This window comes from Struthio camelus, chromosome 18 (genome assembly GCF_040807025.1).
Source record: "Struthio camelus isolate bStrCam1 chromosome 18, bStrCam1.hap1, whole genome shotgun sequence".
Lineage (NCBI taxonomy): Eukaryota > Metazoa > Chordata > Aves > Struthioniformes > Struthionidae > Struthio > Struthio camelus.
In genome coordinates, this window is record NC_090959.1 from 10,476,304 (window position 1) to 10,498,400 (window position 22,097).

Here is a 22,097-nt window from a genome sequence, read left to right on the forward strand (position 1 = left end):
CTTCACTACTTTCACAAATATTTTGTAAGTTTGAGAAATACAGATTAATCCTTTGGCAATGAACAAGCAGCAATTTCATAGTTTGTATTAGAAAAGATGTTCTGGATGGGATTACTTTCTTCTGATTTTAAACATTTGAAGGTTAATTGTTAGACTGATTGTCAGATTGACAATGACTGACTACAGGGAGAGAAAGAGATCTCTCCTCTGCAGGGTGATTGATCCCAGCTTACCAAAGTGTCGCAGATGGCTGGGAAAACCCTCCACTAAGCCTTGCTGGATCCCAGTCAACTGGCTGATGGTGGAAGCATCACTTTGAAGTTTCACAAGTTACATTTTAGCAGTGCTGGCTTAGGCCTTCCCTGGCCCCTCACTGCCCTTTGCTTTGGTCTGGTATGTGTATTTGTGCGACGGCCGAGTGAACGGGGTCAGGGAATCGTTTCATCTGGTTTATTTTTCAGCAGAATGAATTTCCTACTCCAATTCATCATGCAGCAACAAGAATGCCTGCACTGGCCCAATGCAAAGCCTGGGGTGGGAATGAGCGGTTGTAAAGGGGGAAAAACAGGAAAGGCAAAGAGGAGCACGGACTGCTTAAGCTGTCCCGCTTCCTAAAATGGCTGTAAATGCCTGCTGTTACGTGAGCTGGATCCCACCCCTGAAACCTGACGGATGCCGCTATCTCTGTGGCTACCTTGCAATGTAGCAGCAGAGGAGTTTGAGTGAGACACACTTGAAATCCTTGAACGTTTAGTGGTTGCACAGATAGGATTAACGAAATGATATATATTTTTTTCCTTTGAAGCAAATCCTGTAGTTACTCTTGGAAATCAATTTGTAACTGATCAGTGATCAGGCTGCCCTCATACAAGCATTGAAAGTGTTTGCGTTTTCCCCATGGGACCCTGAAGATTCTTAATTTTAATCATCTAAAGTTGCATTAACCTTTTGAAAACTGTCACTTCCCAAAACACCAGCCAAATAAATGCTGCTTAAATATTGTTTATTGATGTTTATGCAGTGTCAATATGTGCTACACACTTTCCAGAAACTAAGAAGACAGTACCTAACAGCCTGGCCTGGCAAAAGAGAGGCCACATATGCAGAAGCCAAGCTGTGCAGGGGATTGAATGTTTGCCCCTAGAGTTTAAAAACAAATTTTGAAAATGTTTTCTACATCTTTTTGAAGACTTGACTGGTGTGAATTGATGCTTTAGGACGGGGTTCCCAGGCTCAGAAGCCAACTGCCAGGAGTGGCCCGTAGATGGCAATGTTAGATGCTTGAATCTGGCATATTCTCTCCTCTGCATAGCTGCAAACCCTTATCTTAGCCAAAACATTGAAACACGGGTTGAATTTACAGCGTTTCTTAGTAACTCTTCTAGCAGAACTGACCAAGGCCTCCTCCCTTGTTTATCATGCCTTTTGGGTACTAAAACTGTTATAATAAAGAAATACAATCATATTCAAATACAGCAAATAATCACAAATTTCAATTTACAGGGAAATTTTTCCCTTTAGTTTTGCTTATCAGTAATATACCTGCAGCTTAAATGTGCATCATGATCTTGTGCAAGTGCTTTAATTATTTTAGTTGTGGACCAGAGTTACTGCTCTATGCAGAAGGAAAGGAGTCAATGGAAGGGGGAGAAAGCGTGTCTAGGCTTGCACAAGTCCCACTGAGAGGCAAGTTGTATTAATGCAATTTTGGGGCATATAGAAGCCTTATATGGTGGAATGAGGTGCCAGCTTTAACTCATGCTACTGTTGTTGGTGCTTCTTCCCCATTTCCATCAAGGCATGGAAGTTCCTTTTCGTCCTGGGATGCCAATGTCGAATTTGTGCTCCCTACTTTCCCCTAGGTAAAAAAAAAATCGTCCACTTACTGTGCCACATGATGCTTTGCGATCTTAACTTTCCCCACTCTAATTGCCCCCTAAAACATTCCTCTTTAATTGTTGAGATACCTGCACTTCCACAGTGTTTGACCTGATTTGCTTTAGGATAGTATTTCCTTGGCTTTCCCAAAATATACTTCAATTTATGAGTGACACTGAGTCATCTTTTCCTTGTTTGACCGGAGAACTACTACCACTATGAAAGTTCTGGATGATAAAACTCAGGCTTTTTATGACATAAAGTAAGTGACTAATGAAAATGAACTATAGTATTTCAATTCATCATCCAGCAATTGTGTGTCAAAACATTATCTCTGTATATAATTAGCTATAGAAATACAGGCTAGTCCACGCAACTTTGTTCCTGTGATAGGCATACCATAACAATGATATTATTATATTGAGCATAAAAATAAGTATTACTGTACTTGTTGACCATTGTACTTGCATGGCTGAGGGCTGTGAAATTAGCTATCTAGCTTCAGAAACAAATGACCTTGTTTTTTTAGTTCTAATCTCCAGATGACGGTTGGGTACTTGTATTCTGGGTCAGTCACTCGAGCAGGCTAATAAATGTAGTTTACAGCCCTGTTTTTCTTGCCCCGCAATGGATGTAGGAATAACATTTTGATCGTAATTAAGTATGGCTACAAACCCGCAGTCGTAAAGGATGCCCAGTAAGGGAGAAGCTGAAACCTTAGCTTGACAGTGCCGCACGTGTTTAAAGCCCTAGCTTTTTTAAAGCCCTAGCTGACTTTAGCATTGCACAAAGCTGTTCAACTCATGTCAAAAGGGCTACAGGGAAAGTGAATGAATATTTATAAAGTGTAACAAATACTCTCTAATTATCCTAATTGGCCCTCTATGTTTCCAGTTATGGCAGAACTGTATTTCTGTTCAAGTGGCATGCGCTCCTGGGTTAGTTCCCGCAGGCCAAGAGAAAGTAAAAGCCCTGTTGGACAGGGTAGAAGCATCCCCTGATATTATGATCCTACAGCTTCTTCGCCATGCTTTCAGCAGGGCTAATAGCGTTCATGATAGCTTTGGTGATTTCTGGGGAATATTACAGAAGACATTACAGACAGATACTGGAGAATGATAAAGAAAAACAATGAGCACAAGGGGAGGAAGTTCTGATTTTATTGTTGTTAATCAATAGGCCAAATTCCGAGCATTTTCAGTTTGGCAGTGCAGGCAGAGTTCTCCTTGACTTTTTGTGGTGTACAAATTTATCTTTATTTGTGGTATATGATTTTACATAGTGCTATACAGTGACTGGCTGATGCCAAACGAGAAGTACTGTCCCAAGGACTTACACTCTAATGTAAGAAGACAAGACAGAAGAACATGCACAAAGCTGAGGTGCTTCAGTGAATTAGAAGTTTTAGATTGAAGCCAGTCTTCTCCTCTTCTCTGTCTAGGTTTTTATATGATCATTACTAAGGTAGTAACACTGAGATCATTAGCAGTGCTGAAAAGGTATTGTTAAAATGCCGTAGATGAAGCAGTAAATGGATAAGTGGGTAAATCTAGTGTTAAGCATTTTCCATTTTAGCAGCAGAACTTTTGAAGACTACTTTTGGTCATGGGAGTTCATCCCCTGTGATGAACATTAGCTCCATGCCTTCAATCCCTCTGGTTTCTATAGGCTGCACTGTTGTGATCTCAGAATGGGCTGTGGGATACCACAGCTCCACTGTTTCATGAGGCAATCTGCAGTGTACTTCTGGCAAGGTTTTTTTCTGTACCTTTGGTACCTATGTCATCTTTTGGATAAATAGATACTCAAGTTGCTGTAAAATCTCTCGTAAGGAAGCCAACAGCAGCTATTAACATAAGAACGAGACAGGCTATATATTATTGTGGCAACTTCTGTAAATGATGTAAATGAAAATAATGAGTGAACTCTGATGCCTGGGCCAGAATCAGTGGCTCAGGTCAGCTGGCTGATGCCAAAGACTGATATGTGAGCAGAGACTGATGTCCCTGTCTTCAAAGTCTCATTTACCACTTTTAAATTTGATTTCTGATTAAACACAGTCAATTAAATTTGTATAGATTTAGGAGTATCTAGTCTAATTTTCAGCCTGTTGCAAAGCTAAGAGTGGGGTATGAAGTTTCATAGCTTTGTTATGTGAAATACTTGTTGCTTTCCTCTTGTTTTAACTTTCTAGTCTTTTTTTTTTCTTATCTGAGCAAAAAATATTCAGTAGTTGTGTGGAACACAACTATTTTATGGTAAGCTGTGAAGTGGTGATCCTGATCAAGACCAAGCTGGCCTCTCTGGACCTTGCATCAGGATTCTTTGCACCTCTTCATATTTCTTGGTCCCAGTATGCAGTGCATGAAATGTGGAAAGGCCAAATGATGGAGAGTTAGTGATGGTAGATGTTGGTGATTCTGTGCAATTGAAGAATACAGCTGGGATTCATCTAACCTAACACTGGGCTTTTAATGAGACACCTGAATTAAGGACGTAGTTCATTCTAGATTCCCTCTATTTAAAAGAAACAAAAAAAGAGAAGGAGAAAGAGAAGAATAAAATCTCTCGGTGGTAATTTAGACCTTTTGGCAACTAGGCTGCTACTTCAGGCACTTTGGTAAGTACCTAACATTAATTGCGATGACTCTGGATCTTGGTCTGTAGCCTAAAGGGTGAAGATCATTTGAGGGGGAAGGTTCTGCTTACAGGGAGATTCCTATGAAACCTTGTTTATAATTACAGAAGAGAACTACAGCAGTAGGAACAAGTGCCTTCTCTTGCAACAGTTTTTGTGTTTGCGTCAGCCTGACGCCTCAGTTAAACTCCACCCACACAAGTCATGAATGTATAGAACATGCCAGTTTTCCTTCCCAGACATGTGCATCTGATGACTTGTAAATCCATGATTCAGTTCTGCATAATTTCTTTTTCTGTTTAATTGGTCACTGCTAAAGCCTCTGACTATTCACTGACACTACTAAAGCTCCTGACTGTGAAGATCTGGAGTACTGAGTTACAGTGGGAAAAATATAAAGGGACAGATGGAGACAACTCCTCTATATTCCCTGAAGAGAAATTTCTCTAAGACATTGACCTATAGTGAATGGTAGTGTAATACAAATCTTAGACTACTCCAGCTCACCTTGTAAGTGATGCTGTGGGTCTGTCTTTGCAATTTGCCAGAGGTACGCTCATCAAGTGATCTTCGTTGCTTTTGTTACCATTTTTGAGGAACTGGGGATACTTGGATAATTTTATTTCCTAATAAATACTTTCTTTCACAGCCAGCCTGCTTCAGCTAGTGATGCTCATGGCCAAATTCTCTCTCAGCTGCTGGCCACTTCTCATATTGGCCCTAGGTTGTCAAGCATGCCTATAACATGGTGACAATCTTTCTATGCTGTAAGAAACACATGAAAATGAAAGGCCTAAAACTTTATTAATCAAAATTAAAACAGATACTGCTGTTTGATTTCATACTATACATATTCCTGCAGTATGCGCAGGATAATATAAATAGCAATGCAAGCCTATCTCTGTTGGAGACGTGCACCACTTTTAGCAGTGGCAATTCAAACAATTCCTTTGACTTCATAAAAGTACAAAGTGTTTTTATTGGAACTTTCTTGTTGACTGCACATCCTGTTAAAATGCAAAAAATGAAAAAAAAAAGGGGAACGATAACTGACTTGGTGACTTGGTAGCTGTCAGCTGTGTCACTGGAAACAGTCAGCTTTTGAGTCAATCCGTAATTTTCATGAATTTGACTAAAATTTGAGATAATGTACTGTAAGGAGATATAATCATCTTAAACCTTCAGCCTTCACAGTAGAAGCTGGGAGGACACAGCATGTGGGTTTCACACTAATGTGCTCTTAAGATGTATAGCTGGATTTATTTAGCATTAGGACTACAGTATGTATCACCTTGTGTAAAACATAAGCAAGTTTGTTACAATGATTCATAGTAAAACATGTTGATATTCTTACAAGTAATGTGTTGCCAAGTACAAAATTACGAAGGGGTGCATCCTGAAAGGCTGAAAGTCAGGAACAAATAGTTCCTGACTTGGGCAGAACTCCCAATGGCCAAGATGCTTTCAGGGCTCAGCCAACACCCAGCTTCAGGGTGATTTTTTTTTTTCCCTTGGACAAAGACTGCAAAATCAAACTATAGTTGTACGATTAAAAAATAAATATATACATAAAATAAGCGAGCATTAATTCAGTGTAAAGACATTGAGAAAATGGCCAGTTCTTCAGCATTTGTTACCCAGCATAAAATGGAAATGATATTAGGTTTGTAATCCTTGGTTTCTCCTTATACCTTCTCGTTTATGGCTCAACTTATTAAAGATATATAACTCACTGTTGATCACAGGACTAACCTAATTACCAATTCTTTTTATAATGGATGCTGCCACAAAGGTAGAAGGATGCATAGCACTTGTGTTGAAGCCAATGCTACAGATGATCAAACGTTTTTGAAATTAGAAAATTTTGGATGAAAAATGTGTCCCTTTTTGTTGCAATGTTCCTGTTTTTTGTCCAACTCTAATTAAAGCTGAAGAAGGAGAATGAAAAGCTGGTTACGTTCCTAGTTCTGGCATGTAATTAATTGCCAAGAGCTCAGCCTAGATATTTTAACTCTGCACTAATGTTCCATAGGCCTATTTACCTATGACAGGGTGAAGACTCTTAGAGTCCTAATTATTTGTGTTTGTGAAATGCATTTTTAAAAGTTTTGTTATTATTCTCTAAGAATAAGCACACCAAAACAGCTTCAAATGTTATTTTAAACATATTGTTTAAATATGTTTAATAATGTTATTTGGCCGTACAGTATAGGTTGATGAACTAATGCCATCTGTTTTAAAAATTTAAATCGCGGAACCATCACACATTCTGGCATTTCTACCAACCTACTCAAGAAATGCCAGTGAACAATAGTAATTTTGCAAATTGAGACAAGAGGCATTGGTAAATGTGATGGCAGCTCCAACGTTTTTCTAGCTCTTAAGAGTTAATGGCAAGTAAAGTCTACTTAAACAAAAAAAAAAAAAAGTGAAACTCTTATGTTTAGCTTTTCTTTACCTCTGAGAAGACATGCAAGTCAAACAAATGGATTTGATTTTTCTGTTAAGTTTCTGGATTTTGTCTCCGGAGCAGTTATGCAACCCAATCTCATCCCCTCCAAGCTCAAGGGGAGGTCTGTCATTAGTCTCTACAGAAACTGGTGCCAAACCTGAGTGTCTCACTCACCCATGTACTCCCACTGACTTCGGTGGGGGAACCTGGACCAGGACACGTGCGTGGATGAACAATACAGACTTGTGTTTTGGGCACTTAATTGCCTTTATCCTATTCTAAATGTTCTCAGTTGCTATGATGTCTGTAGTAATGGTAAAGGTATGGTTAATTAAGTCCCTCATGACTGAGGACAGGAAAGTGTAAAGCTGTCAATCCCCCCCACCCTGTGACTCAAATGATATTTTCATCATTGGCAACCGACTTCCCACGACCATATATTTTTTGCTCCTTTAAAGAACCAAATGCTGAATGTGAATGGGTAGCCGCAGCACCGATTTGCCAAGTAATGGTAGGGTGTCCCCTGGAAACAGTTCTCTTTTAATCCTGTTTCTATCTGAGGTAAAGCAAAAAAACATGGCAACAGATGGTAGGGAACGACTGGCATCTTATCATGCATATTTCATTTGATTTGCAGCTAGTCACCCCTCAATAACAATATTAAATGATACAAAACTCAAAAGACTTTGTTCCTGGGAATACTGTATTCAATGACAGGATCAACACCATAACTTCATCTAAATTTTGAAGATGGCGAGCTATGACTATTTACATCTTTAGCGAGGTTGCCTTGTGATACAAACAGCTCAGTTCTTTTTTTCTATTATGTTTAGGGCTGACTTGCAAGGAAAGATACATTTGCCATTGTGAAGGACATAAATCTTGCGTAATGGTTTTTAAGAGCACAATGGGACAAATATATGGGGTTACTTCCATTATGCTCAGTGGCGTTATGCTTGGAGATAATTTAGCCATTGATTTTGTTCTATTTACATTATTTATATATAACAACAAAAAAAAGGGAAAGCCTGTGTAATGATTATATACACCTTTTTTAGCCAAATCAAAAAGTATTACCAATGACAACACAGCCTGTCAAGTACATAATCATATGTTGTTCTTATTTTTGCCAGAGCACTTTTAAGTCTCAAAATCCCTCTCTGTGATCTCATAGAAAGAGCTGTCCTAACAATACATTTTGCTTGAGGGGGCTGGGGGTGTGAGGAAAGAAAGAAACAGCATAATAGTAGACTTAAACCACATCAGTTCCTGATTAATAGCCCCTTTTCTTCATTTTAATATGAGGGTTGCCTTTGTAAAACATTTCCAAAGCAAATTAAAAGATGGAATCTGATACAACAAAACGTTATTTGACATCAGGAGAAACAGTAACTTCAATTTCATTCGTTGTCCCTAGTCTCAGAAGAGATACTGGGGAATAAAATATCACTCCCTTGTGATGCATTGCTTATCTGCGACTTTGTTTTTAATAAGAATTGTGCTCTCCTGTACATTATTCTTTCCTGTTCTTGCTTTAGCTCAATGTAGGAGCGTGAAAACGTGTGAAAAATGGAAGTAACTGGGAATGCCATGAGGAGGATGCCGCTCAGTATGCTGCTTAGTGCCACCACCTGGCCGGGAATGCTCCTGGGAACCATGTCGCCATAGCCTACTGTGGTCATGGTGATGACGGCCCACCAGTAGCACGCAGGGATGCTGGTAAACTCCTGCGAGTCCGCCATCTCGTTCTCAATGACGTACAGGAGCGGTGCAAACAGTGCAATGGCCACGCAGAGGAAGAGCAGCAGGAGGCCGAACTCGCGGGTGCACCTGCGAGCCGTCAGCCCCAGCGTCTGCAGGCCCAGGGAGTGCCGGGCCAGCCGCATGACGTAAAGAATCCTCAAGGCACGGAGAATCCGCAGGACCAGACCTACTTTGTCCAGGTAGATGCTCCCAGAGCTTGGCTTTTTATAGCCCACTGAAGTGGTATCTACTAGCAAAGTGATGTAATATGGCAGAATGGCTATTATGTCTATCAGGGTTAACGGTCTCCTCAAAAATGCAAACTTGCTCTTTGCCTGGATGAACCTTAGCAGGAACTCCAGTGAAAACCACGCCACGCAGACGGACTCCACAATGAAAATATTGTAGCACATCTGGGAACACTCACCCTACAGGAAAGAGAAGGAATTTGTAATCAGCACTTGGATAATAACTATCTTAGTTGGTACAGTGACAAGAAGAGAGGTTTTTCTTTTTAAATAAAAACAAAAATATTAAAGGAACTGAAACTGTAGCAGTGGGGAAACGCACCGACAAACTGGAACTACGTGCTAAATGCAAAACTTAGAAAATAACTATAGTTATTCCACAGAAGACGTTGCTCAGTTATTTCAGGCTTTCTAAATAGCAAATACAAAGCTGGAAAAGATAAGATACCGTTGTACAGAAGAACGCACACTAACAACATTTTCCTTGGACAGAAAACTGGATATGGTTGATTCGCTTACAAGTGATTGAACACAGTCATGTAAGACTTCCAATATTCTTTGTGTTGTTCCCACTGAGGACAGCTGCAAAATCCCCATTCAAATCAATAGAATCAGACCCTATATTTGTTCTGCTTTTCCCGGCACGTACTATTTTCCATCCTGCAAATCTAACTTACCCTTTCCTCCTCCTCCCTCAGGTCAGGCATGGTGCTGATGGACAAGTTCACTGCTGTAATAGTTACAAATAAAACAGACAAACAAGCAAACACCTTCCCGGGGAGGCCAGACTGGGGCCTTTCCACCATGTCTTGCAACTTTTTCATGCACAGGCCAAATTTTGTCTCCTCCACTGTTTCACCTGGAGTTTCATTTTCTAGGAGATCATCCTCTCTTTCATTTATTTCTGTTAACTCCTCCATTTTTTGAAGGTATCTCCTTTTACAACACCAGTCCAAGTTGTCTTCCTCAATTCCCCAGTAGAGCAGCTCCTCCTGGAAGGACAGTGCACACATCTCACGCAAGAGCCGAAGTTTTCCAACCCGCAAAAAAGTCAGGATTGTCCTAAATGCTCCTGGGTTGCGGTCAAAAAAGAATTCATTACATGTCACATCATAATCATCACAGATGTTTAGAATGTCATCAAAATTGTTACAGAATTTCAGTTGGCCCAAACGTGTCAATGGGAATTCATCAAGTGTGGTCCATGGGAGCAAATATTTAATGCCCCCTACGTTTATAATAATATGATGCTTCCGATCATCTGAGTGAATGCCTTTCAGGAGATCCTCTTCAGGGTGAATTAGTCTGGCTCTTTGGTAAAAGACTCCCTTAAGGCTTTCTGTTTCTGGAAAGAATGTGTGGTTGAAGGAAGTATCTGAGGCGCAGCTCAGGGCACTATAGTCATAATCAGAATTTTCTCCCGGTAGAAGAGTCATCTTGGAAGCTAACTTCACATCACTTTGCTACTTCTGCAAGTGTCTTCTGGAACAAAGAACAGATATTTGGGTTTAGTGAGTGTTTGGCCTTTTTCAGTTTTGGAAGAAATGTAGTGACTGAAGCTCGAAAATATTTCGGGTTGATGAGATAGTTGGAAGGAAAACAGTAGCGGCTGAATATGGTCAGAAAAGGTTTCTAGCGAGGCTGGTTTGGTCCATTGGGGTAGAAATGACTCTGTCAAGGTCTACTCCCTCGTCCAGGAGCTCTACTTTGCATGTTTGTCGTGTTGGAAGGCTTCTTCTATCTCAGATGCAGAGGTCTCCATTCCCAGTGGGCATAGAGAGGTTGATCAGAGAAAATAATGACATGCATGTGGCAGGATTCTCCTGGTTCAGAAGCAAAGTAAAAATAAGCTAGTATCACATAAGAATACAGAATTGAAGTGTGTTTTGTGGAAGAGGAAATAAAATCTTTCTATTTAACTACTATACATAAAAAATTAAGTATTTTAGTACCCATTAAGTATACAGAAATAATTAGAAATCAGTTATGTTATAATTCACTAAATATATACTCTTAAAAACAGTTACTACAAGACTAATTTATAAAAATCCATATGCAAACAATTTGGGAAAAAAAACACTTGCGTTGATGATCACAAAATATTTTTTATATTTAATGGCATTTAATGGCACGGCAACTCCTTTTTACAGCCTCGTTTACAAAAGATTGTTAAGAAATACCTGACTTCTGCACCAACGTTGCAACCTTATTTCAATTATAATCGACACCCTATACACAGTAACAGATCTCTGTGCTGATGTATTCAATACTGATGTATTGAATAGCAGCTGAGAACAAAGATGACTATTTTTATCTGTCATCATAGAAAACTAAACAAATGTTTAAGACATGAATTTGCAAATCGATCTCAAATGCTGTTCACACAACACTAGTTTGTGGAGCGAAGTCATCACAGACTTCAAATGGGTATTAAAGCCAGGTACTGGAAATGTTGAACTTTTTGTCTCCCTAACTCAGTGAATGTTAAAAGTCAGTCTGGATGTCAGCTCCCGCATGGGGGAGTTACACTGTACTGGTTCTAGATCCTTCGTCTGTGTGGTCAGCCATGGCTTAGTGCATAGAACTACTGAGCTTCCTTTATTGGGAAGAGTATTTATCAAGAAGATGGCACAATAAATAAATGTGAAAATATTCTGACTGTCTAGCTTCAAGTTCACAGAAAAGTGAATAAATATAAATATTATACTTCACTAACTTCAAAAGCAGTATATAGCTTTGTTCTCTTCCTGGCTGTACTTACCTCCTCTTTGATAGGCACCTTGGGGGATGTATGCCCCCGCTAGGGTAACTTCCTTAAACGCAGAACTGTCGTTTTCAGAAGCTGGGGTTTATAAACCTCATCAATTGTGTTACATACCTAGAACAGGAAAAAAAAACATCCCTGAATATGCAACAGCAAAATACTTAAAGTACAAATTGAAGTACATGGCTGTACTTCAATTTAAGTGCAGCAGGCCATCTTTGCTGCAAGGGGACTTAAAATGCCTCCTTCAATAAAATATTATCTCACTCCTGCTCTGAAACTTCACAAGAGGGAATACTCTACAAAGAGTATTTCCTATGCTTAAAAACAGGAGGCCGCCAGTGAGCTTTGGGTGGAGTCATAGCTCATGGTTCCTCTCCTGTGATACTCTTTAGTACAAAAGGAAATCATTCATTTACTTACCTCTAGGGCACGTGGTGGGATAAAGCCTACCGGAATATACAAGAATGGACAAGACTTAATTCAGATGGTCCAAGTGCTAAGGAACTGTTTTCTGGCCAGAGGTAAGCAAAGAGGTAAGCTGTTTCATCTTGCCTCTGTCACAAAGTGGGACCTCTCTTGCTGTTGCCGGTGATTTTAGAACAGTTATTTGGAAAGTAATCTATTCCCTATGCCAAAATCATAAGCATGTTTAACTTTCAGTGCCTTATCGCTATGTCCTCGCTCACAGAGCTGAGTTGCTCTTTCCTTGCTTTGGAGTTAAGACTCTGGAAATCCCCGCAGCAGGGGATGGGCAACTCCAAACCAACGGAGTGCAAACAGTGACAAAAACATGCAGGCCTGCACTCAAATAGCCAATCGATTTTGGTATGTCTTGCCTCAGTAAAGATCGAGCGTAGGCCCGCTGATCTGAAAGTCTTGTTTTCTGAAAGAACGTTAACACAAAACATAATTGTGTTAAAAGGCCACGTTCTAGGAAATTCTAGCCAATGCTGGGATTATCAGTGGAGCTTCACGACAAATGATGGCGCTCTGCCATCGCCTACTGGTAAAGCTGCAGAACTCAGATAAGTGAACAAATCTGAGGAGAACGATGGCCAGTGAAGATAGTGATAGCTAGAGCATGTTGAACAGAAGAAGTAAAGAACAGTTGAACCGGCAATTACGCTGGCAGACAGTCCCATCACAGGACGCATTCTGAACGAGCTCGCTGCCGGGCTTCTGCTAAAGCATTCCCAAGATGCTGTCTACGTTATCTGTAGAAATAATGCCACTGGGAGTTTAAGCTATAGGTTAGATGTGGGAAAATGGGGCTCCCTGATGTATGTTTCTGCAAGGCTCTCTTCCTTAGAGTGAGTTATATTTTTTAGAAACAAGCTTTTTCCCCCCTCTGCCTCAAATATGTCTAAGGTAGGGCTGGCCCAAGGAGAATAAAGGTTATGATTAATAGAAGACTGTGGATAAATGGGAGCTAAGTTAACCATCTTCCCTTCTGCTATACCAGATGATATCAGTTAACAACAACTTATGCCCTGAATCTCAGCCAGGAAAATTGAAGAGGCAGCTCCTCTCTGTAGCTGGTTTGATCTCCTACCACGTCCATTGTTGACACAATGGGAAGAAAGGGGGAGAGGGAAATGTAAATGTTCTGCGTGTGTCAGACACACACTGTAATCCTGAAGCATCAACTGTGAAATACCAGAGCGAAAAAAGGAAATTTTTTTCTTCACTTCCAGCCTCTCGACCTGTGCAAGACAATAAATTGGACAAATTAATCCCTTGTGTAACACATTAAATGACTGCAGTTATAAAAGGTAAGTCCTTCTTTTTCCATAATCAGAACTGGCAAGCCAACAGACTCTGCACAGGAACTATGATATCTGATGCTATGCACAGGTTATTTACATATTCTTTACCTCTGATACACATAGCATCGTATCCCAGGAAGAAGAAGAGGAGAAAATAAAGGATGATAAAAAAGATGGCCTGACTCGAAGGAAAGGAGGAAGGAGAAAAATAAAGTAGTATACGTCTCTGTATGTTTCTTGTTTCCCTTTGGAAGGCGCTTCTGCAAATGATGATTAGCACTGCTTTAAGACAGGAGACGCCTGATTAATGGAAGGGTTTTTTTGCTAGCAAGCTTGAACAACAAGCAAATTGCTTTATTCATACAGTGCAGACAGATGACATTGTGGATAGTTAGAAGAGATGCCTTAGGGATTAAAGACAACGCTTTGGAATGTAAAGCCGGACAAACATGTTAGCCTATAGCAACAACTTCCCCAACGTTATGCTGTAATGTTAAAATCCTCAAATAAAAGTGCTCTGGGTAAGGCCCAATGGTAAAATCCTACCGAGTCTACTCCTTGTCTGTGCTAGCCTTCTGCCTTTTGCTTGGGAGTTAGTGAAGCCCTCTTCTTCTTTCCAGCTCTTTTGCTCATAACATGTGCTAATTTTGGGCAAATCACTTTCTCTCTGAGCTTCCTTTCCTCTTGTCCTATTTTGTCTGTGTGCTTATGGGGCAAGAACTCTCTCTTACTATATTATACAATCTTGATCATAGTTCCGGCTTTCAGAAACTGCAGTAATACTGACAAACTGGTCCATAGCAAGGGCTACAGTATGTTGGTGACTCTAAATGGCATGGTGCGCATGTGAAGCAAGAAATAACATCTCAGGAATCCCTCCCGCACAGGATGATATTCTTTTCCATTTTGTCTGGTGAAGAAATCGAAATAGAAATCTGTACTGCCCTTATTTTCAGCAGAAATTCAGGAAAAGTGCCAGCCTACTAGACAATGGGGAAAGAATTATTAAAGATGTCCTTCTGAAGGAAAGAAATAGAAATCATGAGTAACATGCTAAAATTCTACTTCAAGTGTCGTTCCACCCCCCCCCCCCACCGTGTCCTCTGCAGTATTTTGAATTCTGCAGTGCATCTCTGATGTAATCAGAGCTCCTGCAAGGAGTCCTGCTACAGTTCTGTGATGCAGAAAATTCAAAGTTGTGCCTGGATCATAACAAGAGTGCAAGGAAGAGACATGACTCCCCCCTAGACTCTTGTATCAATTCTAGTCCTTGGAATGTCTCTGTCGCTTTTTACTGCCTGTAGATCTAGTAAAACAAGTTTCAGTGCAGGGTAGATATGAATATAGTGATTTTTCTGAAAGACTTCCACAAGAAACTGCCTTGCAGTTAGTTTAGTGCTCTTTCCTCCTTTAGTCTTTCCTTGGTTAAAAAGGTAGTATTTTCCAGCAGAACTGAATTCACCTATGATTTCCATACTGCATCCATACCACTGTCAGGGTACCTTGCTGAAATACTTCAAGCTGTATGCATGCAGCTCTTTATGTAGTAACAATAGAGAGTTGAAGTTTGAGGTCTGCGTACAAAGAGAACTTCTACCCAAATCAAAGTAAAACTTGTAAAGATCAATGAATAATATAAAACAGGATCATCTTGAAAAACATTTCTGAAAAAAAAAAAATACTCAGGTCTACATACTGCTGTCCTTGATCTGGCCAGTGTTACGCTTTTTTGGCATGTTATTGCAACCTACAAACTGAATTACGACAAATGTTACTCAGTTATTTAGGACTGTTGCCGATAACAATTGGAACTGAAATAACTTTACCAGAAAACTTAAATGCCCAGAAGAATGTTCAGAAATCATTATAACTAATAAACGTAATTGTTCTCTTGCTGTGAAATATATTTATGTTATCCAGGTTTAAGAAGTCACCCCCCAAACAATCTTTTAAACACCTTCTTAAAAAGTAAAGGACTTTTAATTTATCTATGTAAATGCACCTTTTGCCACCAAAAGGAAGAGCTGCGCAGCCACAGATGAGTTACTGAATGCGTGTGCTCTCTGTCCCCCCCAAGTCTTCCCCAACGAAAAAGATTTGCCAGAAATATATTGCCTATCCAGAATAGTTAACTTTCTGTGTTAGTTACCAATGAACAGAAGTCAGTAAATACATCAGTATAAAAGACGAGTTGTAATTATTTTAAAAACAGCGCTATAAAGACCTTCCGACCAGGCAAAGAAGAATACATTTGAAACACAAGCCTCCATACTGCACTGTGCAGCCACAGCCCTCGGGGAGAGGGTGAGAGCCGGGAAGGGAAACACCGAGCAGCACAAACCGCGCAAGGACGGTCTGAAGGATCCGCCTCGGCAGCTGCCAGCCCCCTCGCAAAGGCAGGACAGGAGAAAGCCAGAAAAAAAGAGGAGAGGTCCCCTCGGCCCGCCGACCGCTCCCGCGAGCAAAGGAAGCCGATTCCGGGAAAAAATGACAGCACGGGGGGACAGTCCCTCCCGTGCATCCCCGCCGCAGGATAAAACCTGTTGCTGCGGCCGTGCACGGACTCGCACGACCCGGCGCCCGGGGCTCTGCCTCCGCGCAAGCGGCCGCCGCCGGGGGACACGCCGCGCTCCTCCCGCGCCTCCCCTCCGCGCCGCGCCGCGCCGCAGCCGCCCGGCCCCGCGCTGCTCCCGCAAAAAAAAGTTCCCTGGAAACTTGCCTGGAAGTTGCCCCGGCGCCGGCCGCCGGCAGAGCCCCGCGGCAGGGGGGCTGCGGCGGCGGCCGCATGTGCGGAGCGGGCGGGCGGGCGCTGGGGCCCTGGCGGCGGAGCGGCAGCGCCCCGAGCCGTCGCATGGTGCGGCCAGCGGCGGCGGCGGCGGCGCGCAGGGCCCTCCGCGGAGCGCGGCGGGGCGGGGCGGGGCGGGGCGCAGCGCGGCGGGGCGGGGCGGGACGGGACGGCGCCCCGCGCAAAGCCCGCGCACGCCGCACCGGGCGCACCGGCACCGGCACCGTGTGTGCGCGGCCACCGGCGGCTCTGACACCTTTTCCCCGATCCCTTCCCACGAAAATCGCGCTTCCTCCACCCGCCGTCTGCGGGCCGAGGCGGGGAAGGAGGCGCCCGCGGGGGTTTCCTCCGCGGCAGCGGCTCTGCGGGGAGAGCAGCCCGCTCCGGCGCTCTCGGAGGGGCAGCACCGGCCGGCTGGACGCGGAGCCGCCGGGCCGGGCCGGGCCGGGCCGCCGCCGCCCCCCCAGCGCGCTCCGCCGCCGCCCGCAGCGCCCGCCCGGCCCCCCGGGGAGGTGCCGGCGGCAGCCGGCTACCCACAGGTGGCATCAAGGACCGCTGTCATCAGTACTAAAACTTCGGGTGCTTTTCCCGTTCCACGCCATCTTCCCTGTGCGTGCTAAAAAATAACCGTTGGAAGCGTCGGCTGCAGCATGAAGCGCACGATCTCCCCCCTCCCTCCCCATCGCTAGCGACGACTCCCCGCAGGAGAGCTAAAACTGTGCTGTCTTCCTGCGGTGCCCTTGCAAAGTACAGTGACAGTTAACATACTGCTATTAGTTGTCGGAGCTTTGGAGAGCAGCTAATGACATTTGTTCGACATCTAGGTGGAGGCTTCTCTGTGTGGATTTAGTCTCGGTTTTAAAGCGATGAGTTAAGTCACGGTTCCAGGGGCGGTCAGCAAGCTGGCGCTAAGGAGACACCGGCAGCTTGAGCTCCGTCACGGACTTGTTTGTGAGCAAACCGCTCGCAGCCTGTGTGCTGTAGTCCCCCAGCCGGCGCAGAGGCTCTCACACTTCTAAACTTGGATTTTTCTTACCTGTTTAGGGCCTGGTTTTAGAAGGAACTTCCCGCAGATGAACTCTCGCGCCTTGACGCAGGCTGGGGAGAGTGGCCTGAAAGCTCTGTGGGTCGGGGACTCTCTTATTAGGAGTGTTAAGCACTTTGCCAAGAGCAAGGGGGGGGTCTCATTTCCAGTAGGGCCCTTTGTTGCTATGGTAATACAAAATGAAAAACCTATGCTATGGTAATTTTAGCAAAATCTCCCTCTCTCTTTTTTTTTTCCTAAATTAAATTGGACCGTGGTTCAGACTTGTGTGGGCCTACAGAAATAGGCGTGCTTATATTCTTCAGCCATAGCTGTTAAACAGCAGTTGTGTAGAGGGCTGTGAGCTGGGCAACTTGTTTTTTATTCCTGATATTGCATACGACTTTTATGTCACTTTGAGAAAATCTCAGCATGCTTCTCTCAGCCTTTATCTGGAGAAAGGAGTCAACTGGTTTTACTGACTGCCCACAGTAATGTTTATAAAGAGTTTTGAATCCAATGTAATAGTCTTATTAATGAAAACCTGTCTTTTAAAAGCATTTGTTGAGGGTTGCTGTCAAAGAGGAAGGACGCATCAAGTAGGCTCTCCCAAGGGATTGTCTTGGAACAGTTTTTCGTCAACATTTTCAGTAATAGCTTCAATGATAGAATGGAGTTTACTTTTATAACATTTGCAGTGATTGCAACTATGGAGGGCAGGACTGAGATTTAACATGACCGTGATATATTGCAGAACCAGTCCTAAATCGATAAGATAAAATTTGAGAAGGGCAAGTATGAAGTGTGGCACTTAGGAAGGCAGATCACATGTAAGACAAGGACTATCTGGTTAGGCAAAAATACTGCAGAAGAGAATCTCGGGATTATAGCGGATCACAGGCTGTGCAGTGTTGCAAAATAGTCGAGTGTTGTTCTGAGCACTAGTAACAGGAGGAGCATATGTAAGACATTGGAGGGTGTTATTTCTGTTCTGTTTAGGACTAGTCAGACTCAGCTGAAGCACTCTAGCTGGTTTCAAGCATTACACTTAAAGAAAAATGTAGACAAACAGGATAGGAGAATAGCAACCAAAACTGTAAGAGGCTTAGGAAATATAAGCTACGAGGAAAGACTGAATTTGATTGTTTGATCTGGAAAGAAAACACAAAGCCAGGACATGGCAACAGTCTTCAAATGTATAAACACATTTAAAAAGATGACAGTAATCAATTGTTCTCTGACCACTAATGACAGGATAAAAAACAATGTACTTCAGTGCAGTTATGGAGATGACTTTAAATATCGGAGGGAAAAACCCCCAGCCCCCCACAAACTACCACTGTATGAGCAGTGGAGCTCATCAATCTGCTCACTGAAAATTTAAAGAAAGAGTTAGATAAAGACTTGGTGGGAATGGCTGTGGCATGCCTCAGAACAGGGAAGATAGTTTTAGTGATCTCCTGAAAGATTTACCAGCCCACATTTTTATCATTTCAGATCTCCACACAAGCTACACCTATCCTTTCAGGAATACGCTCAGGGCATGGCACAGAAAGAGAACTTGTTACACATCCCCAGGAGATATGATTCAGGCAGTATTTCTTCTGTTCAATCAATGATACCAAACTATGCTCATAAGGGTCTATTGTGTCTTCCCTCTCAACCTCTTGATCTCTTATAGCACCAAATTAGACTTTCATCCTACCTATCACCCCTGGTTGTACCCCAGTTTTTAGCACAGAGCCGAGAACCTGGGGTCTGCAGGAGCATGAGCTTTCTACAGAGCAACGAAGGAATGGGACAGGGATCAGGATGTATTCCTCATTATTCTTGTCGTATAGCTAGATCTTACTTTCTCCTTCTATTATATCTCTCTCCAGCTCCATCCAAGCTGTGGAATGCAGTTAAACAGGAAGAGAGAGAGTTATCCAGCTTAAGACACAGTGGATGTTTGCACTTCATTAAAATATTTTTGATACCCTTAAAGAAAACCTCTCAAAAGCATGCAACCTTTTGGATCGTTGTTCTGACTCGCACACTGTTTTGTTTCTACAAGGATGTGGCATACTAATACTTCCGCTCTGAAAAAAGAAAAAAAAATCTATTTTTAAGAAGGAAAATATTCTGTGGTAAAGAGTGGTAGAATCTGTGAAGAAAATATAGTGGGTATCTGTCATCCCTGCTGTTTGGATCAGTCTCTCCTTAACCTCTGTTTAGTGCATGGTGTCTGTGGGCAGCTCACGGAGATAGATAATGGGAGAAACTATCCATTGCAAATAAGCAACTTTCCACCCCTGTTTGGGGCAATAACAGTTGAAAATTGTTGCTTGCAATTTTGGATAGTCAAGCGTAAGCATGGGTGTCTCGGAACCGGCATGGTTCTGACTATGAAAAAGGCCGCCTTGTTTGGACATTTTGTTGGCGGATTCAGCAGTGAGGTCAAGAACTTCACGGAGAGCCTGACTTTTGATATGAGAAATAAGTCAGGAGTGAGGTCACTGGCTGCAGCCAATATGATATCTGTTCTGGCAAGCAGAGGTCTTTACTCTTTGGGCATGTCTTGCCTGCATCTTTTATGAGCACTGAATTCATGTGAAAAATGAAAGTGAATACCTGCCCTTGAAGATAACAAGTAGCACGCTAACAGTTTTTTCTGTAGCGATAAGCTGACTGCATGGCAAACAGGCTGAGGACTCCTGGAGTAAATCTACCACTTTGTGCTCCTTGAGGAATTAGCATTGCTGCAGAGAAAAATTTTAATCTCACTTTCATTACTGTTGCAGCTTGCGGCTGCTTCTCCTTCTGTTCCTTTGATTGCTGACATTGAAATCCTCTTCTACTGTTTCTCTGGCTTTTGCAGATAATTCCAGCATCATTCTGCAGGCAAGAGGCGTGCTGCTAGCAAAACAAGGTATTTCAACTTCATAGCACCTTTCACCTCTCACTTTCTAAAGAAAATAAGAGTAAATTGCTCTCTTATAAAACAGAACTTAAATATCGATACAGCCAAAAGGTAAGAATTTTCAAAACCAAGCTGCAGATTGAGGATTACTCACAGAACTTATTTATCAGACAATTTCAACTAATGAACACATTACAATAAAATGCCCTCTGTTTGGGGACAGTTTTGTAAACAGAGATAGAGGCAAAACTCTTTGAATAAAGTATGGATGGCAAATTATTCACCTGGTCTTAGAAACTTTAATACTTTTGTCTAGTGAGGATACTACATAATGTGTATGCAGAATGTTAGCCTGGAAGTGGGTAGCACAGACTGCTGTTGCTTAGGGTTCAGAAAAGCTCAGAATCGTGGTACGTTCTACCATGTGTCAGTGGTAAAAAGTCTTTTTTTTTCTCCTCAAACTGAACGAGAGAATTCCTTTCAGAAGAAGAAAATCCATCCCTTTATTTCTGTTTATCCCCGGATCCACTTCTACCTTTTCTTCCCATTATATGAAGAAAACTGTACCTATCATTATGATTTTGGTATTGGAGATAGACTACTAAGGGCAGTGAGAGGGAGAGTAACCACTTAGTCATTAGCACCAGTGGCAAGAAAGGAAGCAGCAAGTATGTGCCGGGCTCAACACTATCAGCCCTTCCAGAGTGAGAGTCCTACTGGGAAGGAAGGGTTTTAAGTGGCTAAAGACCAAGGTAATGATCATGGCCTACTTTCAAGGTATGGGCACTAATGGGACCTCTTGGCTCTCTCTAAGCAGCAACGCTACCTGGCTTCAGGCCAAATCTATTGTTTGATGGAAAAGGGTGAAGCTGGAAGCGCTAGTTTTCAGCAGCCCTCCTGAAAAGGACCTGGGGGTCTTGGTAGATAGCAAGCTGAACATGAACCAGCGATGTGCCCTGGCAGGAAAGGAGGCCAAAAGTATCCTGGGATGTAGTAACAGGAGCTTAGTCAGTAGATTACGAGAAGTGGTTATTCCTCTTTGGCCCTTGTTAGACCACTTCTAGAATATTGCATCCAGTTTTGGGCTCCCAGTACCCAGTACAGAAAAGACATTGGTAAACCAGAGTGAGTGCAGCGGATGGCCACCAAGATGGCTGGTGGATGGAGCACTCTCTGTTGAGAAGCTGAGGGAACTGGGCTTGTCCAGCCTGGAGAAGTGCTGTCTTTGGGGAGACCTAATAGCCTTCCAATATCGACAGAGAGGTTATGAGGAAGATGGAGCCAGGCTCTACAGTAGTACATGGCAGTAGTATGAGAGGCAACGGGCACAAACTGAAACAAGAGAGGGTTTGACTGGATATAAGGAAAAGCTTATCTCCTGTGAGGACAGTCACCCTATGGAGCAGGCTTCCAGAGAAGCCTGTCTCCATCCTTGAAGTTTTCAAAACCCAGCTGGATACTACCCTCAGCAACCTGGTCTGACCTCACAATTGACTCTGATTGGAGCAGGAGCTTGGACCAGAGACCTCCTGAAGTCCTTTCCAACCTGAATGAGTCTGTGTTTCAATGATAATTACTGTTTGAAATACTATTCACATTGTCGACTTCCCCTGAGGAGTTCAAGGTGGCCTCTGAGGGGAGAGTTCTGGTCTCCTCAAGGTAAGAAGATTGTATGCAGCCTGGCAATGGAGCCAATTCTCTTGTCACTGGTTGGTGATACATTTCTTGGATGATTTTCTAGGCTGAAAATACCAGCCTATGCTGGTATTTTTGTTGCTTGCTCTTCTTGTGTCTTTTCTCATGAATAGTTCCACTGCTCTCAATGCAGTGCTTCCGTAGCACACCTTCCCATGGATAAAGCTTCAGAGCATGTCACTAAGTTTTATTGCAAATA

General features: G+C 42.6%; 1 protein-coding gene across 1 annotated transcript; it reads right to left on the bottom strand.

Annotated features, from left to right (window-relative positions):
* Positions 1 to 3,015: 3,015 nt before the first annotated feature.
* KCNG1 (potassium voltage-gated channel modifier subfamily G member 1) lies at positions 3,016 to 16,363 on the bottom strand. Its single transcript, XM_068912547.1, has 4 exons — positions 16,212 to 16,363; positions 11,721 to 11,837; positions 9,637 to 10,782; positions 3,016 to 9,139 (listed from the first exon to the last, which is right to left on the bottom strand). Exons 3-4 carry the CDS (start codon positions 10,393 to 10,395, stop codon positions 8,369 to 8,371), a joined length of 1,530 nt encoding a protein of 509 aa, XP_068768648.1. The 5' UTR covers positions 10,396 to 10,782; positions 11,721 to 11,837; positions 16,212 to 16,363; the 3' UTR covers positions 3,016 to 8,368.
* Positions 16,364 to 22,097: the final 5,734 nt, after the last annotated feature.

Bases quoted from the DNA above. Each gene is read 5' to 3' on its own strand.
- KCNG1 (XM_068912547.1), bottom strand. From the start codon at position 10,395: ATGACTCTTCTACCGGGAGAAAATTCTGATTATGACTATAGTGCCCTG. The intron at 9,140-9,636 runs GTAAGTTAGATT...TCTTTCCTGTAG, and splicing joins TGAGGGAGGAGGAGGAAAGG to GGTGAGTGTTCCCAGATGTG.